At 41.0% G+C, this 23,967-nt stretch overlaps 1 protein-coding gene and 1 non-coding gene across 3 annotated transcripts; one reads left to right on the top strand and one right to left on the bottom strand.

The window, feature by feature from the left end:
- Positions 1 to 4,162: 4,162 nt before the first annotated feature.
- LOC142580666 (U6 spliceosomal RNA) lies at positions 4,163 to 4,269 on the bottom strand. Its single transcript, XR_012827812.1, has one exon. It is a non-coding gene; the product is annotated as a U6 spliceosomal RNA (small nuclear RNA).
- Positions 4,270 to 6,411: 2,142 nt separating this feature from the next.
- LOC142579431 (putative methyltransferase DDB_G0268948) lies at positions 6,412 to 22,927 on the top strand. 2 transcript variants are annotated; one of them, XM_075689590.1, is made up of 6 exons: positions 6,412 to 6,659; positions 7,579 to 7,736; positions 12,709 to 12,916; positions 15,407 to 15,507; positions 20,120 to 20,257; positions 22,695 to 22,927. In XM_075689590.1, the coding sequence occupies exons 1-6, from the start codon at positions 6,546 to 6,548 to the stop codon at positions 22,798 to 22,800; spliced, it is 825 nt and encodes a 274-aa protein (XP_075545705.1). In that variant the 5' UTR covers positions 6,412 to 6,545; the 3' UTR covers positions 22,801 to 22,927. The 2 variants fall into 2 exon arrangements, with proteins under 2 accessions (XP_075545705.1, XP_075545706.1); XM_075689591.1 differs by having other exon boundaries at positions 6,426 to 6,499.
- Positions 22,928 to 23,967: the final 1,040 nt, after the last annotated feature.

Here is a 23,967-nt window from a genome sequence, read left to right as displayed (position 1 = left end):
TCTCACGCTTCCTTCGATATTCCTTCGGTAGCCACATTAGGTGCCCCATGTAGGCATTCGATTGTGGCCAACATGCTTTCCTTCGGGTTGTTTCTTTTTTTTTTTTTTGTGCCCCCGCCCTACAAAACAAAAAAAAAAAGACATTACTGCGGCGCAGCGAATTGTCGCCTGGTAAAAGTTCGATTTTGTTACTTCGTTCTTCGGCGCAAAGTGATGAGCCGCGGGACGCTTCAGTTGCCGGATACTCTTATTATATTATTGCGATAGCAATTATATGGACACTCCAGGTGCATTCCTGCCGTGGGCGTCGCCCTCATGTTCCGTATAAAGTCCAAGGGCGATAACATCGTATGCTGTAACACCGTTGTATGCATGCTGCATGCTGTATGCGATAACATCGTATGCTGTAACACCGCACGCTGTATGTGCGAGTGAAAGCGTAGGAAGGGGGGGCGGGTGGCATGGGTGAGCCGACGATGGTGGCTCAGTCTTGTGTGCGCAAGAAAGAAATGCGGGGAGGAAGCGCGCCGCCTTCCGTCGCGCGCGATACCTCAGGGATAGTGGAGGAAAGGGGGCGGGGCTTAGGATTCCGTGATCTGAGAATCTGTGATCGCGCAATATGTTTATTTGCCTTGTTTCACGCATTATATGCAGTGACTTTTTCTTAGATACGTAGATTTGTTGTAGACTTACACGCATATTTAAATATCTTGTTGCGATGTTTTGTGTATCCATGCAGTGAACCTTGTTCCCAGTGACACTTTTTTGCCATTTATTAAGCTGTATCTTCGCATTTGTATATTTGATTCTACCTTCGCATTTCTAATGTACGAGGGCAAGTCGAATTAATGTAAGTCAACCCATCCCGCGCAATAGTGGTTCGGTTCATTATATGCAAGGCATAAGCGTAGTACGCAGGCATCTCTCATTTACAAAAGTGACACCTAGGTGTGAGGATAAATGTTCTTTAATGCTCTCATACACTGGGTTGAACATGGTTGAGTGACGTAATGGACGCTCCAGAAGTTGGGCAGCGTGGTGCCGTGAGGTTTTTGACAGCTGAAGGTGTTTCCCAAACAGAAATTAGACACCGTATGGCTGCCGTGTACATTGAACATTGCATTTCATTGGCCACTGTGAAGCATTGGGGCAAACGGTTCAGAGAAGGACGTCAAAGTTGCAAATACGATCCAAGACCGGGCCAAAGCCGCCGTGCAATCACCCCAACACAATTACAAAGCTTGATGAGCTGATTAGACAAGAACGTCGGATAAGAATCGATGAACTGGCAGAGCGTGCGAACATCAGCCACGGTTCGGTTCACGCCATAATTAATGAACATATCGGTTATCGGTTCTTGTGTGCGCACTGGATACCCAAGATTTTGAACCGCCGCCAGAAGACGGACAGGTTTGGGGCTGCCTTGACTCGTCTGATCCGGTATGACAATTAAGGTGACGACTTCTTGCCTGCAGTTGTGACCGGGGAGGAATCATGGTGCACTACTACGAGCCTGAAACACGACGGCAAAGCTTACAGTGGAAACATTCGAATTCACCACCCCAAAGAAAATAAAGGCCGTCATTCCCGCCGGAAACGCGTTGTTGACTTTCTTTTTTTTTTTCGATCGTCAGGGGCCAATACTGATCGAATTTGCTAAACCTGGACAGACTATCAATCGTTTCCAATATTGTGAAACGCCGGATCGGCTGCGTGTCGCAATCAAGAGCAAACGACTTGGAAAATTGACGAATGGGATCATCTTACTCCACGACAAGGCCCGTCCCCACGTCGCTGATGTGGTTAACACAAAACTGGCACAGTTCAAGTGGGAAACGCTGCAACATCTGCCACACAGCCCAGACCCGTCGCATTGTGACTTACTCATTTAGGGGCAACTGAAAAAGAAACTGCTCAAGAGAACCAGATTCGTGTCGGACGATGACGTGAAAGAGTCAGTTACAGACTTTTTGAAGCAGCAATCCAAGGAGTCTTATGAGACGGGAATCACGCGACTCGTTGGTTAGTAGGACAAATGTCTAAATGCTCATGGAGACTTCTTTAAATAAAGTAGCTCGTTTGTCATATATTCGAATTTGCTCACTTTCATTTGACTCGCCCTCGTATATTTTGCAGAACTCCTGCTTTTTATATGTGCTCTCTGTTGCGACTATAATTTCGGTGCAATTACAGTACACGACCGGTGACAGCTGCTCCTACGCAATACATTGGAACAAAGGACAGCGTCATTGAGATTTTTCCCTGGCCGTTGCATTTGTACACAAATGTAAACAGGGTTCTTGAATGACAAGGTTTCATTAAAATATTTGTCCTCAGCTTATTCATTTCACGGCCTTTACATTTTTCATATCAGCGGCATGCACTGCTTTGCTGGTTTCGAACTGATATAGTTCTAAAGTTCGTGTGATATTTTCCTTACTTATTAAATAGACAAAAAACATGGAAGCATTAATATCAGTTATTTCGGGTGCAATACGAGTATATTCTTTCATTTTAAAAAATCCATATTTTACTTGTCTTGACAGTGCGTAGCGTTCAAGAATTCGTTTGCAGCATCTTTGGTAGTGGCAATGCAGCTATTATTCATATATTTGATCCTTCGACAAATAATATAAGGAGGAGGCCGAGCTGCAACGTGATTCCCCCCCCCCCCCGAACGAAATTTGTGGCTACGCCACTGCAGGGCTCCACCTTGAGACACCACACCGCGACAAGTACAATGGTGCGTTGTTGTACCCTCATCTGTTTGTACAATGAAGGTTCTGCCCGTCAAATAACTGTAAATCCATTGGTGGACACGGCCGCCCCAATGCAATGTTCCCCAAGGCATCCAGAATATCTACATGCGATACGTTGTCGTATGCGCCTTTCACACCCAATAACATCGCCGCAGATAATCTCTTTAGGCTTTTTTGTTACTGTACAGACGAGACAAGGTGAATCACGTTTTCTATCGAGGACCGACCACGCCGAAAGCCGGCCATAGCATCAGGGTATATATATGTCGGGATGCTCCAGGTACCCCTCTAGGCAAGTATCAGTATCATCCTTTCCATCACCTTTCCAAAACAGCTGACAAGTGCGATGGGGCGATAGGAGGCCAGGTCTAGGGGAGATTTACCTGATTTAAGCAGAGGACCGAAGCGGCTGGACATCCACGAGGGAAGAACCAATCCGTTGCACCAAGAGTCGTTGTATGTGGTTAGAAGGACACGTCAAGCTGTTTGACCGAGGTTAGACAGGGCCACGTAAGTGACACCATCAGGTCCAGGTGATGAGGAACGTTTGTATGCTGCCAAAGGTGCTTGAAGCTCCTCTACAGAGAACAGGCTGTCCATCCGGGAATCTCTTGTCATCGGCGTGCTTCCTCGATTACAATGGGTGAACGCGGACCCCTTATCGGCAACCCTCCCACAGCAGTCTTTTGATATACCTCAATTTCGCGTCGACCTAGGTGGAGAGCAAGGCACTTGAAGCGGCGATACTGCTGTGGCAATGTTTGTAGGCCGCGCATAGTTCTCTATATTTAAGAAAGAAGCTTGTGCGGATGAAGCGACTCGCACAAAGATTTCTATCTTAGAGACTGGAATGCATTGTTTCTACGCCGAATCTTCCGCACACGTGAATCTTCCCTCAAATCGTAGATGGATTTTGTGCGCCTATGCCGTCGTTCAGCACGACGACGGATTGCTCGGAGCCGCTCCTGTTCCGTTTCATATTCGCAAAGCTGTGATGAAGGTGTAAAATTACAGGCAGCGTTTTGAGTAGCAGCTTTCGTTTTGCCTTCTAGGTTTTCAAGAGAACCTTCTTCATTTTCCTGACACCACTTCTCTGTGAGCGACCTGTACTCTGACCAGTCGATGCGTGAAGAAATGGTGATGTGTGACTTGCCTAGGCCCTCGATTTTTATATAGGTGAGAATATCGTGACTTCCATGGGTTTCATTGTCCGCAAATCACTGTAGCTTGTTACTTAGGCTGCATGGCACAAACGTTAGGTTGGGGCAGCTGCTATATGTCAGTCCCCGTAAGAACGTAGAACTGCCGTCGTTTACACAATACAGTTCATGATCTGACGCAAAGGAGGACACTCGTCTTCCCCGACGATCCATCTTCTGGCTTCCCCATAGTGGGTGATGAGCAAAAATGTGGAACGTTTCACGATTTTGCGCGTCGTCCTCGCTCGGGGGCCATGATAATCTTCTCTATATCTTTACAATTTTAGTATATGTTTTAAGGCATAAAAAACATAACAAGAGGCAAGGATGGGTCATCCTTACACATTGGTGCACGGGCGCGGTAAATGCGCCTGGTCATAGGTTAGAAGATAACGCAATTTCCTTGTCGATAGCAAAACAAATGGCACATTTGCACATATCTCTTGTGATATTGATATGATATGAGCCTCGATTATCTCCCATGTCACTTGGTTGCTGTTTTTGCCAACACTTAACATTTTCGTTGCGATAGCAATTTTATGAACACTCCAAGCGTATTTCTGCCGTCGGCGTCGCCTTCGCCGTGAGGTTTAGTATTAAGTCCAAGGGCGATAACACCGTCGCCGCGCACCCTACGCTGTATGTGCTAGTGAATGCGTGCAAGGGAAGCCGACGATCGCGGCTCAATCTCGCTTGCACGAAAGGGACGAGAGCATAGAGGAAGCACGCCGTCTTCCGTCGCGCGCGAGGCACCCAACGTTGCAAGGCGCCGTGGGAGGAAAGTAGGAGGGGCGGCGTTCCACTCCGGCTGAAACTGCGCACGTGCCGGGTGAGCGCAGTCGCGCGGCCGTATCTTGAGAGCGATCTACGTTGGGGGCAGAGTCTATATATAGGTAAGTCGGCGGCTCGTAGCTTTGTGGGTGCCGTCCGTTCTCAGCGCTTGCGTTTAAACGATAGACAGCACGAAAATCACTTCGCTCACTGCTGCTGCCGCGTTTCCTCGGGCAGCACGTACCGCTATGGTACATATTACCCCCCGCGCAAAACTCGAAGGACCGCCCAGCCCCGTTCAATTGGACATTAATGCTTTCGCGTGCACAACTCTTAAGAAGTACTTAGGTGTCCTCAGATTTTTTTGTCGGTACTTATGTCTGCTCCTGTCCATCCCGCATTTGGCAATACCTCCTGCGCAGGTTAAAGATAAGGGGGGAGGGGGATACTTTTTCAGAGTTCTGGATCCTCCTGGGGCCGTGTTAGACGGGTTAGGGGGGGGGGGGGTGTATAAACCATTTCCACAGCGCCGAACCTTCCGCGCACTACGTGTATAATTGGGCAAAACATATGCGGGATGTTTGGTGTTGTTTATTTAGAGCATACAAAATTTTAAAGAGCGTCTGTGGCCGATAACGTAATTGCAGTCCTTGATCCGGATTGATCGCAGCGGCGGACATTACTCGCATGAGATGCTGAAATGCATAATCGACGAATTAACAAAACATATCCCTAATTAGATTTTTAATCAATTACTTTACAGCATATAGCACGTTACGAATTGAAGCCTGTTAGTTTGCAAGGAATACCCACTTGGAACGAATTCAAAGGATTGCACGAGTTTCAAGATATGCGTAGTGAAACTCGCGGTAAAAATGCACTGTTGTTCCACTTACTTTTTTATCAAACCTCCATTTTTATGCACTGAATTCCGAAAGTAACCAGAATGCCCATGTACTCCTAAACATTGGTTCCAAGTGGATACGCCTTGCGAATTCTTCGGCTGCAATTCGCAAATTGCAATATGTGTCGTAACTATAGTTTACACTTAATTAGTGTTTTTGTTAATTAGTCGAATTTGCATTTCAATTTATCGTGCGAGTAATGCTTTGAGTAATATCCAGCTCAAAGACTAAAATTATGCTATCTGCCACAGACGATATTTAAAAATTGTGTATGAGTCGAAAGAAAGACGAAAAGAAAAGCACCAGCCGGCTGAATTAATGATTGACAAACGAAGGAGACTTCGAGAGCACGTAGCAGGGGCAACATTTGATTGCTGATAACTCTGCTTATAAAATTAAGGCGCATGCAAAAGTATTTCGAAAGATTCGCAGATTCGTCGAGTGACGCCGTTTATTACCACACATATTTCATTCCTTCTTTAGAAGGTGTTAAGAGAATGATCATCGACAGGGGCCTACACCAGAGACCCAGGTACACTTGCTTCACAAAGTAAGTTCAGTGATTGAGGAATAGTGACCGAGGTGATGCATTGACATATTAAAGGCTGATCGTGCCCATTGAAAACAGACGCGCAACTCTATGAGCATTATATCGTGACAGCTTAGCGGTAGTCGCGGCCCGAGGAACCGAAACTATTGGTTTCCGTCTGTTTTGCTCTTGGCGCTGCTAGCGCTGCTTTGCATGTAGACGTCGACATACCTCTCGTTCCTATTCACACGTCTATTGGTGCATAGCCAACGCACTGCATAAATGAGCGTTGTCGGCGTTATCAGAGAACACCTACAAACGACTTTTTACAACGTCGTAAGCTGTACGCCTCCAAGGCTCTCGCTGTTTACTTTCATTCAGCATGAGTGATTTTTATGTTGGCATAACCAGAAGCCATGCCGACATATACGCCAAGTTTCGCCCCACTGCTCCACAAGCTCTCATTGATCAGATAATGAAGTTCGTGAAAGAGAAGGTAGGCGGAAGTGAATCCTCCGTGAATCGGCGACAGTTTACTTATGTCAAAGTAGTCAGCGCAGTTAGCTTTCATCATATGCGTTTAAGCCCCTCACCTGCGGTATGCCGTTGTGCTCAACGCTACAACTGATTGTACCCATGGGGGAAGGAAAAAGTCAGGAGAGAGCATGGAGGAAGTTTCCTTCCTCCATGGGAGAGAGCATTACGTCACGCAGCCAGCTTTGTCAAGCTAACGCTCCGTGAAGTAGTGCTCAGTAGTGGTCCAACACGTGATCTCTTGTGTTTAGATCACGGAGAAGGAATCGAGATTTTCTGAGACGTTTGTTTCCCAGTAGCTATGCCAGAAGTTCTTTATTTGATGCGCGCTTGTTCGGCTGCTTTGCCTTGACTCGGCCTGCGAAGCGGGAACACAAAAACCAACCGCGCACTTTGACATGCGATCACGTGTTGGGCCGATAGGTGTGGCTTCAATCGTGTTGCGCGATTCTTCATACTGACTTTGTTGTACCTAAGCCGCACAGCCGTGCGTTCCTAGGATATTCTAGTACACTGTAGCTAGGACGAACAAATACATTGAAGCTGTACGTCCTACCTTGGTGTTATTACTATAGTACTTGAAAGCAAAAACAGTATCTAATTTCATTGCATTGTGCTTAACAGTTATTATCCGTAATACATGTCATTAGCCTTGCAGATTGTCACGTGTAGATAATGTTTGACCTTCACACGGTGTAAGAATAGCTATTCTTACACCGTGAAACTTCACTTTTTACTTCTGAGTGAACATGATCACTTCAAAAAACTGCCTTTGGAAGTAAATGTATAGCGGTCAACATAAACTCTACGCAATTAATAAGTGAACATTAATATTAACTTTATTTGTTATGGTCATTGGCTTTTATAACTTTCCTGTGCAGATATCAGACCTGAACCTTGCAGTAGATGTTGGCTGCGGCCCTGGCACAAGTACAACAGCACTGGCCTCATACTTCAAAGAAGTTCATGGCTATGACATATCTGAAGCACAAATCACTGAAGCAAAATCACTTCATAAATTCAAGAATGTTTCCTTCAGGTGAGACAACCTTAACTCAGCCATGTGTTAAACTCAAGTGGATTACCATTTGAGCTGGCAGTGCGTATATATATATATATATATATATATATATATATATATATATATATATATATATATATATATATATATATATATATATATATATATATATATATGGGGGGGCGTGCAGGGGCGCGCATGCTTATGAGGGGTGCACTGCTTTAGCTTTCAACTAATGGTTCCTCCTCACTTCCATGTTCGAATGTGATATGCAAAATGTACCACACAAACAAACAATCAGCCTTGTGGAATATTTTTACTGCAGTTAGCACATAAGCGCTGGTCATATGGTTTATTTGAACCATGTACTGATGTCCCTAAGTAATGCATGATACATCCAACTGGCCCTATTCGAGGGCACTTCAGAAGCACTACGGAAGTCCAATGTCAACAATGAAGCCAAATCGAAGCTAATATATACCCTGTTGTTCTAGCTATTTAAAGCTGTCATTGATGACTTTCATAGAATATAGATAGAGTGCTCTAAAACAACCAATCAAGTAAGGCAGCAGTCTCACCACCTTCAGTGCCAGCCCAGTGCACTGCCTTTAAGATCACACAGGAACATGGGAAGAGAATAAATTCTGAACACATGTTGCCATTGAAAGTCTTAGCTAAATTTTTGCATCTTAAGCTGCTTATAAGTATTGAAGAACTATTTTGATAAAGGCATGAAGGAACACAAAGCAAGAATGACACTTTTATATTTCATAGCACGCTTAGGGCACTGATGCCTCTCACTTAATTCCCGCACAGTTATGCAGGACATAATCATACAGAATTGCACAGGATTGGACTGCAAAATAGTTCTTCACCATGCACGACTGTGCAAACAGCTTTTTAACTGATCACTGTCTGCAGGTCAGGGTAACCAATTGTACTAATTCTTAGTAGATTAGAGCTCATTTTAGCCATGTCTGCAATTTTTGTGGTTTGTTGTCATTCTTTGCATTTTGTTAATGAAATGAGTAATTCATGCTTTTCTTCATGGGTAGAGTTTCTACCTGACCCATAATGGCTCTCACATTCAAGTGTATAATGCTTGTGCTCATGATTATGGCTGCCAACCACGTTTCGGTTGTATATCCGTTGTAGATTGATAAAAACAGGACTTAATCAGTAATTATAGAAGCACACATCACAACATATGGTACTGAGTGTGTAGGTTCCTTGTCTCTCTTTCTGATGGATAAGAAATCAGCATCTTTAGACATTGGTGTGGTCTCACGATAAAACAATGTGATTTGAAGTTGTGATATTACCTATGCCTCTAGTTGAGGCATGTTCATGCATGCACACATCCTTTTTTTTTTCTTTAACAACTGTTTCTTCAATAAACATTGAATTTGTGTTTGCTTCTCTCCTTTGTTTTGCTGGATTCTACTCCAGTTGAGATGCCCATGAATCTACATTATACAAATGTTTTGGCAAAATAAGTAGTACCGCGCATTTCGCTAACAAATCGCATTACACCAGCATATTGTGGTGCTTGTCATTTTAGCCAATATAATGAGTTCATTTGTTACGAATAAGCCGGGTGGATCTCCTAATACTCCGATGTGCAGTGTGACAAGGACACTATGACAGTGCTCAACAGCTTTGTGATGTGGAAATAGCTGACAGGATGTGCACCTGCATTAAAAGTTTATTTCTTTTTTATTCTTCTCCTTTTTCTTTTCCTTTTATTTTCTTTTTTTTTTTAGCTAAAACACATTGGCAAGCTAGTTGGTTAGAATTCATGATCGAATGTGTAAGCACCACTGAACAATGACATAGAAGGAAACTGACACACAGAGACAGCACTGTCTCTATGTGTCTTTCTACATCCTCATTCAGTCACGCTTACACATTCTATCATGAATGTTTTTTTTTTATCATCTACTTCAGCTGGTTTAACCCGCTGCCATCCACAGATTGCAGTATCAGCGTGAGCGATCATCTGAAAATTTAGCCAATGGGTCAACAGTATACAAAGTAATATACCCTTCGTCCGGTAAAGCATGACTGCCAGTGGCTATGGCACAGTACTGCTGATTGCAAGGTTGTGGGTTGGATTCCCTGTGGTGGCAGAGTGCAAGAATGTTTGTGTGCCTAATCCCCTTCAGCCACAGTATACAAATTTGTGTACGCGACTTATTTTTGCCAGCTCTGTCATGTGGCAGCAACGGACAAACGTATGGTATTACACTGTTCATACTGAACTGAACCATGCATACTCAATGTGGCTCGGCTTCAATTCAGCGCAGTGAGGTATTGCAACACACGACCACTTTAGTGAACATACTACCATATTTGAAGGGATGTTCGACCTGCTCCATTTTGTTAGCGAGGGCAAAATAATCTTTTCTTCCTTTGTCGTAGTGCCTGAAGCCAATGACTAAATTGTTCATTTGCTTTGAGCTGGTCAGTCAGTTATATTTATCAGAAGATGTGATGTGGATGATTGTGGGCTAAATCAACATTAATTACTCTGTAGTAATTATGAGTACTAACTAGAAAACGTACAAAGCATCAATATACTGCCTTCATTTCCCTTTAGAGGAAATTACAGTACCTTGTAATATAGTAATAATAAAGTTTATTTGCCATCATACATATTAGATAAGAGGGCCGAGGAAAAAAAGCTGCTCACAGGCAGCTTGACCAGCCCCCTGATTTGTTTATTTTGGCAGAAGCAGCACAGGAACACATAAAAGTATACACATAATTGGCACTATAAGCAAACTGTAACAAACAGGATAATGATCGAGTCTCGAACAAAGACAAATTCTACTGAAAATACAAACCACGGAATAGTATGAAAGCACAGTAAAAGGAAGTATGCAAAATTAAGCACTGTACTCAATGTGGAGGTTCCGATAAGAACAAGAAGATAAATCGAAGCCATCAAATTTCAAAAGACAGGTTAACGCATAAGATAAATTCTGTTGTCCAGCTTTAAGACGAGGAGTGTGAACTAACCAGCTTTCGGCATCCAGCGACTCAACCGCAGGATTTATCCTCCACCTCACAAAAAGCTCAGCACTGAAGATGCCGTAGCTCTCCGACTTATACAGACTAACACATTTCCAAACCTACACAGATATAGTAAAATGTTCCCACATACATATCGCGGCATCTGCCCCTGGTGCTGCGACACACGCCCTACACTCTTTCACATCTCGTGGGGGTGCGGGGGCAAACCGCAACACTTAAAGACGCCTAGCACGTCATTTGAGCGGTGGGAGGTACAGCTGACCGGCGATACCCTGGCGGGACAAGAAGCTCTCGTCCAGCAAGTACGTCGAGCAGCCATGGCCAGTAGAGTCCTGGAATAAGGACACCACCCACTCGACTTCAAGAGCAACCACCTCGATGGTCCGAATAAATGTTTTCTCTCTCTCTCTCCCTCGGCACCTCTCTTGGTAACTTATTTTGTAAATTTGCAAGAATGTGTAAACTATTGAGGTTTTGTCTTATCTCTGTTTTGAACTTCACAACTTCACGCTCAGTCTGTATTTATATAAGCTGTGTTTACTGATTACTCTGGCAATGAGAAAAAGTTGAGCCGTGTGGGATCAGTATGGTGCATTATAAACCTGACAAATGTATTTTTTCTGTAAGCGATGACTGTGTTGCTAGCTAGAGGGAGCTGAGGTTCCCATACCAGTTGTCAGTAGTTGAGGTGAGAATAAAAAGGCGAGTTATAAAGAAGTAATTTAGTTTGTGATGATAGTTGATGTTTTACTTGGCCTACTATGCCTATGATTGGAGCTAACCTTGCATTTAGATTGCTTATGTGATCATGCCAAGACGTATGACAAAAAAAAGAACTATTTCAGTTTCAATTTTATTTTCCCGTCTTAGAATACAGATGGAGGGTTCGCAGAAAAAAAGCTACACCAGGGCAGCTTGATGAGTCTGCAAACCTAATGTTCAGCAGGGAGGCAGCACTGGAACATGCACAATTAAAAAAAATATACATAAGTATACCAAGGAGTCGCTAAAGTATACACGAAACAGCAATATGTACACGTAAGTAAACTTAAGCCACGTTACTCAAATACATAGTATGAAGGTTTTTGCATGAACAAGAAAACAAACTGAAATTAATGCGACTATAGCTATGCCAAGACATTTGAAACTCTACAATATCTATAATACAGGAGTTCCATAATATGGGTTGATGTGACATTTTTTTTTTTAGGGGAGGGTTGGGCGGGGTTGTGAAAAATGACTGCCTTAGTTTTCTGTTCATTTATACACATGGAGTTTGATGTTGCTCATTTTCCTAGCAATGTCAAGGTTTTGTTACATGTGGACTTTATTTCCGAAATATTTTTTCCTGAGAAGAAGATTGTAGTATCATCTGTATAAATAATAAATCTTACTTCAGGGTTTATATTTAAAATACCATTAAGGTGCTTATGAAAGACGAGAGGTCCCAGTATGCTACCTTGTGGTACACCAATTTGGATATATTTAACTGCAGAAGAGGCATTATGTAGTTAGCTGAACCACTTGTTTTATCTATGATAGGTACGACCATATTAATTGTAAAGCCTTTCTGCGAATCTCGTATTGATGTAACTTTTTCAGCAAAATGCCATGATGCACCAACTTGAAAGTCTTTGAAAAATCTGCAAATACAGCAAGTGCCATAGACTTTTTTTCAAACTGTTTCAGTATAAATTACTTCTGTGCAAGAAGTGCCAGTTCAGCTGATTTTCTTTTAGTGAAGCCAAATTGATATGGAAATAAGCAGTTGGTACTTTTCAATATAATTATGTAACTTTGACACATTCACCTGCAATCTATCATAATTCCTGGCAAAAGTCTCAGCAATGTATCAACAAATAAAAAATAAACAAACATTTATGAATGTGAATTGTTTTGCAACATGAAATAAATTGTCCTCGTTTTGTTTTCTTTTTGTCATGCATTTCCGCAGTGTGTCACCAGCCGAGACGATCACTGAAAAAGATCAATCTGTGCAGTTGGTGATGGTAATGCAGGCTGTTCACTATTTCAACTTGGATGCATTCTACAAGGAAGTAATAAGAATCCTGGTGCCGCATGGGGTGCTGGCACTCTGCAGCTACCTGATTCCCAAGCCTGTTAGCAAGAACCAGGAGAGGATGGACAGTATAATAGACAATGTAAGCAAACCCTCAAAGATTATTTCCTTGTAGATTTTTTCATCGGGTGTTTGTCAACGCACAGTTTGCAAAGGCTTAATCTTCTGTTCATACATAATTATGAAAATTGTTGGCGAGAATGGTGTTGTTTTCTTTCCTTTCTTCTAAATATTTATGCTATAGGGGGCAGACATTCCAGGCGGGAAAATTTCAAATCTACAGAGCATAAGGACTTGTAAATTGATCTTTGAAACCACATTGAATACAGATCAAATAGTTATTAGTTTCTGAATATTTTTTTTTTCCAAACATGATGCAAGCTTCTCGCATAGTTTTGTAATAACTCTTGCTGACCTTGTATTTCTGCCTTGCTGAACTGGCAATGAATTAATTCATATTTGTCTAAGGTTCATCTGTCAGTCATCCCCAAATATTAGTGCAGATCATTCAATAACCATTTAAAATGCAAGATATCTGAATTTTCTAACAGCAGCTATTCATCATCGGTTTAAAAACATTGGCTATTGGGAGGCAGAGTCATAGAGCAGGATATTAACTTACTATTCAGGAGTTTTAAATATTTGTTTAATCCTACATAGATGCAATTTTTGATGCTTTCTTTCACAATAACATTATGTGTACATTTTGGACATGTTTTCAGTGCATTAGAGCTGACAGGCTACGAACTATATAATAAAAATAAAGCAGAAACTCTTGGTTGTTCTTTTCATTGAAAAGCTTGAGACATTGTTCAGTATGGCAGATACTTCAACCAGTTGGTGAATGACTGCGTAGAAGTGTGCAGTGCTAGTACTAGTAGGTAGCACTGTTTACTTCTGTGCAGTGAGCGTTGTTATATAGAAAGGAAATGTATTCAACACACTGCAAACATATCCATGATTAGGACGCCATAGTGAAACAATGTTTTGAACATGCTTCTGCACTCTTACACTCCAGCAGTACTTTTCATTTGCACAGTCATGTGTGCTGACTACAACGAGCAGCCTTTTCTCTACTTGTGGTTGTAGTTGTCATCGTTGTCTATGTCCCTTGCTGAAAGGTCATAAAAAACATTTTCATTGGTCTTTAGCTGGCATTCAAAGTATGCAAATGCAGACCAAAGGGGACATGCCTTATGAAGACACCATCTCAAAAGAAATAAACATAACCAACAGACACAAAAGCACAAGTGGTGGCAACTTCTGCACACCATTTTGCTCAGCGATCACTACAGACCATTCGTATGCTATATACCATGTGCTCCCCTTAATTCACAGTTGCAAGAAATGCTCCATGTTGTGCTATTCAGCGTCTGTTTCCCAAACTAGAATTTTATTATTATTATTATTTCAGATACTGTCTCCCAGTGGTATTTTTACAGGTTGGGCGTATATTATAAATTCACAAATAGCGATAAAAACAGGTTTACATAATTTAAACAATGATATTTGTAATCGATACGAAGCAGATATACACATATGGCAGGAAATAAGACATGAATGATACAGCGCATTTGGCAAAAAGGGGTGAAATTGCATAGGCAAATACAATGCTTACTCAGATATTATTTTATACAACGACATGACTGGTGTGTTATTTCCGGCTAGCATAATCTAATTATTGAGCAACAGTTCTTCTACAAGGGTTACAAATTTCGGCAACGATGTGTTAGTCGTTATGCAGGGGTCCAGGCTATTCCATTCTCTTATTGCAAGAGGAAAGAACGAATATATAAAACAGTCAGTGCAAAATGCATATTCTTTAAGTGTTAGTGAATGCTTATGGTGGGAAGGTCTGGTGTCAGCTAGGGATATATACAACAAAGTATTTATTCGTAATGCATTGTGTATTAATTGGAATAATAATTTTAGTCTTGCTAGTTTGGCGCAGTTTCGCAGAGTAGGAATACAGGCTTGTTTTAGCAGTTGGGTAGGTTAATCGCTATTCTTGTATTTGTTAAAGATGAATCTAATTGCCTTTTGCTGCACTCCTAGTTTGTTAATAAGCTGTTGTGTATAAGGAAACCAAATTGTGTTACCACACTCGAGAAGTGGGCAAATAAATGCGTTGTATGATAGCAGTTTAATTGCTCTTGACAGTGATGCAGTAAACCAATAATGTACATGCAGAGAAACATATGAGTGTCGAACTTGTTAATTGCAAAAAAAAAAAAAAAAAAAAAGACATGTTTAGGCTTTCTCCAGCTACCGCTGATCTGATACTTGTAGATACCATGACTAGTATTTCTTCGCTTCTTCATCTTTCCTAACGGGCATAAGTTTAGCAAAGTCTGGTTGGTGCTAGTGTGTGAAACACCTTGCAGTGTTTACTCTCTCATGATTAACTTGACCTCTGCCTATTTTGAACATGTGCTGCTTTCATACAAATTAAGAGCCATGCTTAAAATTTCCTGTCATTGTGTTGTGTCAAGCTCAGGTTTCTCAATGTGCGTGTGCTCAAAAACAGGCTGTAGTCAAAATCTGACACTCATTTCACTGTGGCTATTTACAGGAAATCATCAAGGGTATACCAAAGGAATACTGGCCATCGGCTTTAGATGTTGTCAACAACTTGTATCGAGACATCCAGCCTGCTTTTGAGGATCACGTTCGGTAAAATTGCCTATAAGTTGAAATTGATAGAATCTGGGATGTGGAACAATAAGTTACACTTAGTTCCGTCTTAACAAAAAACCAGTGCGAAGAAGACATAGACGAGCAAAGATACGACAAACACGGGCACTGACTCACAATGTAACATTTTATTTCCAACGAAACAGAATAAGTAGAAAATCATAAACAAAGGAGAATAGAAACCCTCTCATGTGGGTACAGAAACGAAAGTAGCAAGCAAGTGGCAATCCCATGGCTGGTTAATCAAGAGCTGGTTCCCAGACACTCCCATAGTTATGGCACTTCTGCCTGTGACATAAGCATCAAAAGTTGACTAATATAGTAGCTGTCACCTTCCAAAAGCATGTAAAAGGCATTCATTATTTATCTTGTTTTTTTAGCACTATGCTGGTGCAAAATCTAAGTTCTATCAAAAACGGGTTTACAACAAATTTTGTGGCAGTGAACCGCCAAATGTGAACCAGTGCCATTCTTTATGTTGAGTGCATGCTCCTGGATCCTGATATTTAAACATCGACTAGTTTGTCCTATGTAACCTTTTCCACAAGAGCATGGTATTGTAGAGACAACTTTAACTTTACAATTCATGTAGTTCATTTGTTTGATAGCGCATCCTGCACGTTTGTCGCGCGTCACTTCATTCATCTTTTTGTGGATGGCTGGACAAATCTGACCAAGCTAGTGGCCAACACTAAAAACATCAATCTTATACCTGCTTACCACATTTTTTAACTTGTGTGCTAGCCTATGCAAATAAGGAAACGATACTACATTCTTTCTCCTCTCAGGATCACCATCAACTGTTGCTCTCCTCGGATTGCCTTTAACTGATTTTGCCACTTTTCCACAAGCTCTTATGATAACACCAGTAGGATACTCTGCTTCCTTTAGTCTGGGCACTTGCCTCTCAAAACTACATTGCACCCAGTGGTGGCATGATTTAAACAATGAAGAGTGTATGCAAGAAGCACTAATGCCACTTTTAACTAGTTTCGAGTAATCAGAGGAAAATCTAAGTAAAGGCTTCACGGCCCTAGGGGAATACTCCCAGCAAACGTGGTCTGCTGCATAAATAAATAAAATAATGGTGCTCTTGTGGAAAAGCTTACATAGGGAAAACTAGTCTATGTTTAAATATCAGGATCCAGGAGCATGCACTCAATGTAAAGACTGGCACTGGTTCACATTTGGCAGTTCACTGCCACACAAGTTGTTGTAAACCTGTTTTTGATAGAACTTAGATTTTGCACCAGCATAGTGTTCAAAAAACAAGAGAAATAATGGAAGCCTTTCACATGCTTTTGGAAGGTGACAGATACTATATCAGTCAACTTTCGATACCTCTGTCACAAGCATAAGTGTCATACCTATGGGAGTGTCTGCAAACCAGCTCTTGATTAACCAGCCATTGGGTTGTCACTTGTTTGCTACTTTCATTTCCGTACATACATGAGAGGGTTTCTATTCTCCTTTGTTTGTGGTTTTCTACTTCTCTGTTTCGTTGGAAATAAAATATTAGTTGCTAGTCAACGCCAGTGTTTGTCGTATCTTTGCTCATCTACATTTTTTTCGCGTTGGTTTTTTGTTAATATGGAACCACACCAACTCATCCAGGGGAGCTATTCTGTAAGATTCCACATAGTGGACATGACCATTTCGTCTGCTGTTGAAGTTCTAATTGGCTGGGCTGGGCTGCGCGTCCACAGCAGCGAGGCGTCACAGCCAATCAGCACTTCAGCAGCAGATGAAATGGACATGTCCACTAGGTGGACTCTTGCAAAATACGTCCCCAGCTTTCAGTTTTAATGAAGTACACTTAGTGTTGTGTATAAGTTATAGGCTACGGGCATTGGGTACTAAATCCCAACAGATGATTAACAATGCGCTCTCTTTAGTGGTGTACAAGACAGGTGAGTGTGACTTCTTTAAATTATCAGGCTGCTCCTACTTTAGTTCTTGCTTGTTTCTATCTGTTGTTACTGTTTTAATGTTTATGGCATAGATGGTATATAATTTAACTAAACCAGGTAAGTCCCATTCAATTAATTTCATACTGGAATGTACTGTCAGTACATTCCAGTATTATTTCAGTACATTCCATATCCTTACTATTGCTGTGAATATCTGAAGTCCATTGGATTCATTAGGTGCTTTAACTAGGTTACATGTGCTTCAGAAAATAAGAATTATGAACAACAGCGTTTGAAGTAAAAAGTTTTAGCAGCTGAGCACACAATGTGCACTAGGGCCTTACATTCATACATTGTCAAACCAGGAAAGACCACTAATGCTACAACTTTTCTTGCAGGAGTAAATTGAAACAAGCATCATGTGCACAAAAACTGCACAAATTTTAATGCATGCAGAAATGATATATCAAGTCATGCTACATTACTAAATTTCATTTTTTAAGGTAGTAAGTAGGCCACTAATGCAATGTGCTATGCAGTTAAGGCACAGAGAGCTGGTAGTGCCACCTTGGTTATCTGTGAAGCAGCCCCATGTAGTGCCACTTGCTGTGGCAGTGTCTGGCATGAGTTGGCAAACAATTGCTGAAGGAGCCCCTTGCTCTAAAAGAAAAAAATTGAACTACGTTGTATTTAAAAATACCCAACTAAACCGAGCACTTCTTTCGTTCTTTGCTGCAGAGCAAGGCCTCAAATTGTCAAGATATGTTACATAGTTCAGTAACATCTTTACTGTCATATTATTGGCCACGTCGGCCTTCACTTCCAGTGTGCTCTTTTAATAAGTTCTTATTCTGGCAGTGGGATGTTGAGATGGAGTCCAAACCATCAATATTCTTGCATAGACAGATTTTAATGCTTGTCTTTGCCATATATCCATTTCGAACTCTGTCTTTGAAGGCAATACTTTGCAAACTCTTTCCTTACCGCTAGAAGTGTGCTCATTTTCATTGCTTTTATGTTATAACATTTTAGTTAATGTAGTTGTTGCAACGTATACTGCAACACATAAAGGTATAGCCTGATCACTTGTGTTTTAAATAGATGTATAGCATTAATAATTGCTCCAATAATTTTTGGAAATTCTTATATGAAACTTCAAAGAAGCACCTGAAGAAACACGAATTAAAGTTACAATTAGCTATTTTTAGTATAAGTGCTGAGAGCAAAAAAAAAAAATCTTAAATATACAAAATATGCAGCTGGTTCCTAGTTCCCAACTTTTGTAAGTCAGGTTATGCAAAAAGAAATTATGAAGATTTGTTGGCATCAATACCAGCCATAGCGATGCCCATGCTATGCTGGAAAGCAGTAGCTTCACAAATGCGAAAATGGGTAATTTCCTATTGTACAAGGAACATTTGTTTTTACTCATTGTGGCAGGCACCTGGTTTGTTTTTGACTGCATTTTTTAGGCTCAAAAAGCAATGGTTGTTAGGTCACAGAGCATGCAGAAGCTTCCTCCTATTTGGTCATTGTGTTCTATCACCTTTTCCATGCAGGCAAGGTGGGCTAGTGTGCATTAAACTGGTGCTGGAACATCCATATGCTTTGTTCATTTCCTGTACAGTGCTGTACAGTAATGTGGAGTGGTGCACAATATTGTTCAGTAATGAATAAATGCACTCACACAGGTTGTGCTCAAAATGTAAGAGATTATACAGCTAGTCAAGCTTCAGTTGAAGGTCAGTCTGAAATTGACTGCGTGCTCTTGTATGAGTGCGTATCCCACACGACGAGAAGGATTGCTCATAATAATTTGCACATATGCTGTCCGAGTGCTAATGGATAAAAGCAACCTACGGTGGAGAAAGTTGCACTTGATATTAGTCGAACACAATTATCAAAATAATGTGCAATCACGAGCGTCTACCATTGTTTGAGAAAGGTATTCTACTAAAACACGTTGCTGGGCTAGTTGGTGCATTGCATTAAGGCTGGTGTTTTTCTTAATTGTTTGAGACATCGTTAAATCAGCCTATATATCAGATCAGAATATCCACTCCCTGAGAGAAGCTTCTGTGTCCTCACTGTTGCCGACATTTAAAAATTATGTTGTCGAGTCAACCAAAGTGCAAATTTTGTGTCTATTTAATGAAGAAGTGCTCGGAGCACTGCAGGCTAGTTTCAATGATACGCCCAGTCAAAGTGTTATTTTTCGAGACTCTCCGACCTGCCAACAATTTTCAAATTGGACAAATAGTTAAAGTTCAGTCATCATTTCAGACCCTGCATGATGTTGCTTGCAGAATTCCAAAGAAAATGTTCAACAATGCATACAAAAGCTGTCGATAGAATTGATGGATGTTTATATGCACAGTAACGAAAAAAACTAACAGATTTTCTTGGTTTTAGATGGCTCATCTGTGAACCACCACGAGCTTTAGCCAGAACCCATCTGTAGTTGTATGAAATATGGGCCAGCATAATGTCTGGATTCCTTTTACTCGGTTCTCTTTTCTTCCTCTCATTCACCACTCACAATAGGCTGATCTTGGTGATAACGTGGGCAGAGTGTTGCTCAGACCACTGATAAATCGTGAAAACAAAAATAATTGGAATAGAATCATTACACTATCCTGGACAAACTTAATGTTGGGCATGCTTTGTTATACCCTCTGCAGGATAGAGTGCATTGAGGACCGTAAGATGAGGACTGTTGCTGACTATGTGAACCTCACGAAGACATGGTCAGCATACAAGCTTTTCCTCAAGCAGCAGCCTTCAGAAGCAGACGAGCTGTGTCGAAAGTTGACATCTATGTGAGCATTGCAAGCCTTTGTCTTCAAGTTGCAAAGTGCCAATCATTGAGCAGTTTTAGCAGAGCAAAGAGCAAGTGTAGGACATTGACAGGAGAACCATGCTCATAGTGGCAACTTATAACAGTGTGTGCAAACGAAGTGCACAGAACTTTTAATGCGTGGTCTGCTTCGGACTATATTCAGTTGCCCTTCATACCTCAAAGAGGCTACGACATATGTGAGATGTTGAGTGAGCTCCAGAACAGTTTGCAGCGTGGTAGGCACGGTGTAAATCAAGGTACTGGGACCTCAAAAAGGTGCAACATGATGCCTAATTCATTTCTCTTGCATTTGTCACAAAATTGCCACTGACTTTTGTTGCCACAACCAAATGCATTCACCACATATCTCGGCATAAACATGTCCAAACTGATGTCATCATTACTTAAAGGGGTACTGACACAAAAATTCTTACTCGAAATAACTGGTAGATTACATTGCTGCGAGCTCACATGTACCCGCTGTAAAGTATCAACAGTGCATGCCACTTAGAACTAATTTTCATTTAATCTTGAAGTTCGTGCAAGCAACGAATCAGGAAGTGCAGCACCTATCAATGTAGTCATCAGCATAGGTCCTATTTGTAAACAATGATACGTCACGAGCTTCAGCAATTGATTTTAGTGACTTCTGACATCATTGGCTTGTCTTGCCATTTGGAAGATGTTTCAGCACTGTTTGCATTAGGTGTCTTGAACTGAGGGCACATGAAGTGTACGTGCAAACTGCTTACCATTTATGGATTACCAGGTTACTGATGCCATGGCCGGCAGTAGCAAAGCTGGTGGTGACATCTTGTGACAATTTGCCCAACTACAATGCACTCTGATCTCTCTCTTCCTCTTTTTTTGTGGTGTCAGTGTTATTGTGTGAGTGAATTATCATGAAAGTACGGCGCCTTAACGATTATATTGCTACCAACACTTTACACCAGCAGTTCAATAGAATAATGCAAGCTGCAGTATTGGTTTTGCGTGCTCTCTGGTTAGATACTGTGTCACCAGATGTGATTACCAGTGTTGTTCCTGCAGTAGACCTCTCCGGTTACCCAGCAAACCACAAACAGTAAGGAGTTTGTGGACAAGCTAAATCGAGGCTAAAACTCTCCAATGCTGGGATCATACTGCGCAGCAAAGCATTAGGATGGTATAGCAATTCACAGGTTTCCTGCCAAACTAGTAAACAAAACAGGATCACAAATGGCACGGTATACAGTGCGCTAGTGTGCCTCACAGGTCTGTGCACTCACTTGGTCATCGCTGTTTACAAGCATGACTCTTAGGTCACAGGGCACCAATGTGCTCTTTGAAATCAAAACCGCACCTGGTCGTGATATACAAGCATATAATTGAACAATCGTTGCATGCTGGAGAAAATAAGTTTCATTAGCATGATTACTGGGTCAGTAGGTACTGATTAAGCGCATAAAACATAGCCAAAATAATTTTGTGTCAGTATTTCTTTAAATTACTTTTGTATGCAATATTTTTCAAAGAGGTCTGCAATACACAAACATTTCTAAAGACAGAAGCTCCCAGAATATGGAGTCTTGAAGTGAGGAAGAATGGCTGATGGAGATACGAGAAGTTCTCCGCCATAGTACCTAGGCAAAGACAAATATTCAAGGAGGAAAAGCCCCCAGATTTTCTCTCGCACCCGCATGTACTCATGCCTGTGCACAAACATCCAGCGATCCCTCAAATGACCTTCTCGTGATGGAGACAAACTTCTTGTCAAGACATTGGCTGCAGTGTTGTTCAACCACTGTTTTTCAGCCACTGTTTTTCAATCACTTCAAGAACATTTCTAGTACGTTACAGCATAACATTAGTGCAAGATGTCGTCAGCACCGCTGTTGTCAGATATGCCTTCTGGCATTGTAAAGCTCTAGTTTGACATGCAAGTGAATCCCTCTACAACATAAAATTAGCTTCCAAGAAATTTTTGTTGGAAAACTAACAGAATGCCACATAGCAAAGGTTTGGTATATGATTAGTTCGTTTATGCATATGTATGTATCTAAATAATAAAAAATTTCTCACTGTTTAGCACACAGTGTATGGTACATTTTAAGCATGTAACACATATAAAAAAGAACAATTCTGTACTTACATTTATAGTAGTTGAATCTGGCTATGTTCTAGTACAACCTTTTATTTTTTTAGTACAACTTTTCTTATTATTATCTCATTTCCTTGGACCTACTCTGATATTCTCATTGTGTTGCTTGCAGATTTATTCTAGGCTACCGCAAGCTTCCTTTAAAAAATACACATATCTATAATAGCACCTTTGAGAGAAGATTTTCACATCTTGTCATTGGCAGGCATTGTTGTGTGTGCCTTAAGTTGTGCACAAGTAACGAGCTTTGAAACAATTTTCTTTTTCTTGATAACAGACTGATGGAAGATGTTGGCAAAGTTGGAGAAGATCCAGAGAAAACAAGCCTTGAAGTGAAGACTCAATTCTTCATGATTTTAGCAAGAAAGCCTGGGTCTAAATAATTTGTACAATTTCTATAATTGTGAATAAATCACACATAGCACTGTCTGATGCTCATGTGACTGTGGAATTAAGTCTACTCATATCGTTATTATATGGTGGAAATAAACATTGTGTAAATGTATATGATGTGAACAAATGTAATTTGCTTCCTTTTGGCCTTTTTGCTGGGAACAACATTTATGGGCTAGGCAATGGGGGCTATTATTTATGTTCATGTCTTTATCACACTTTGGTTCAGGCACAGCTCTAGGCAACATTAAAAACAAAATCATATCTGAGCAGGTACAGCTGGGATCACGCAACAGCTGTGCAGTTTCAAGTTCAAGCATGTTAACTGCTATGCCATGGCTTTCTTTTGTTTGTTTGTTTTTTTCCTTCGTTTACAGTGGTGAAACACCAGAGTGCCTAAAATAAAACGAAAAACTGTATTGCATCAATGGTGTGCAAAATTCAAGCACAACTTAAAAAATTTCTATTCAAAAGCATTGTTTTTAATTCTTGTACATTCCATATACATATGTGAATTATCCACTCCTTGAAGTCGCCCCTAGTTGTTCACAGTGGTTTGGCATTTCTATCTATCATGCTTGCTCTTAGAAGGCTATATAAGCTAACAAAAAAAAATGTCCGAGGTTCTGTCTAGTTACATCGAGAAACCTGACACTGACTAGGTTCAATTCAATTTTATTTTCCAACATATATACATACATTGGTCACCTCCTTGGCAAAAAAGCTGCATCAAACAGCTTGATGGGGCTAAGGAGGACATTGAGGCTCAAGGTTTTGCAAAGGAGGTTAATATCAAAATATTTTTTCAATGTTCACTGTAGAATGTCCCCAAAAGATACTGCATTCCACCGATCAATAAAAGTAATGAATGATCAATTGTCTCTAGACTTCTACAGGTATTTCACAACTGCATATGCCACAGCATCTTTCCTAATTTCTGAAGCATGCTCACACATTGGAAAATGTCCAATATGAGCAAAATTAATATAGTCTCATGATGTATTTTTTTTTCGAATAATTTTTTTGCATGCACTTGTTAATCTATTCTGTGCTCAACAAAAATTATTGTAATATCTGTATTCACTTTATTTGCTTCGCAGTTTCTTGATAGTCCCATGTGTTAACAAATGAACCTCTGCCAGTACCCTTGAAATGGT

The sequence above is a fragment of the Dermacentor variabilis genome, chromosome 4, assembly GCF_050947875.1.
Source record: "Dermacentor variabilis isolate Ectoservices chromosome 4, ASM5094787v1, whole genome shotgun sequence".
Lineage (NCBI taxonomy): Eukaryota > Metazoa > Arthropoda > Arachnida > Ixodida > Ixodidae > Dermacentor > Dermacentor variabilis.
This window is presented reverse-complemented; position numbering and strand designations above follow the sequence as displayed.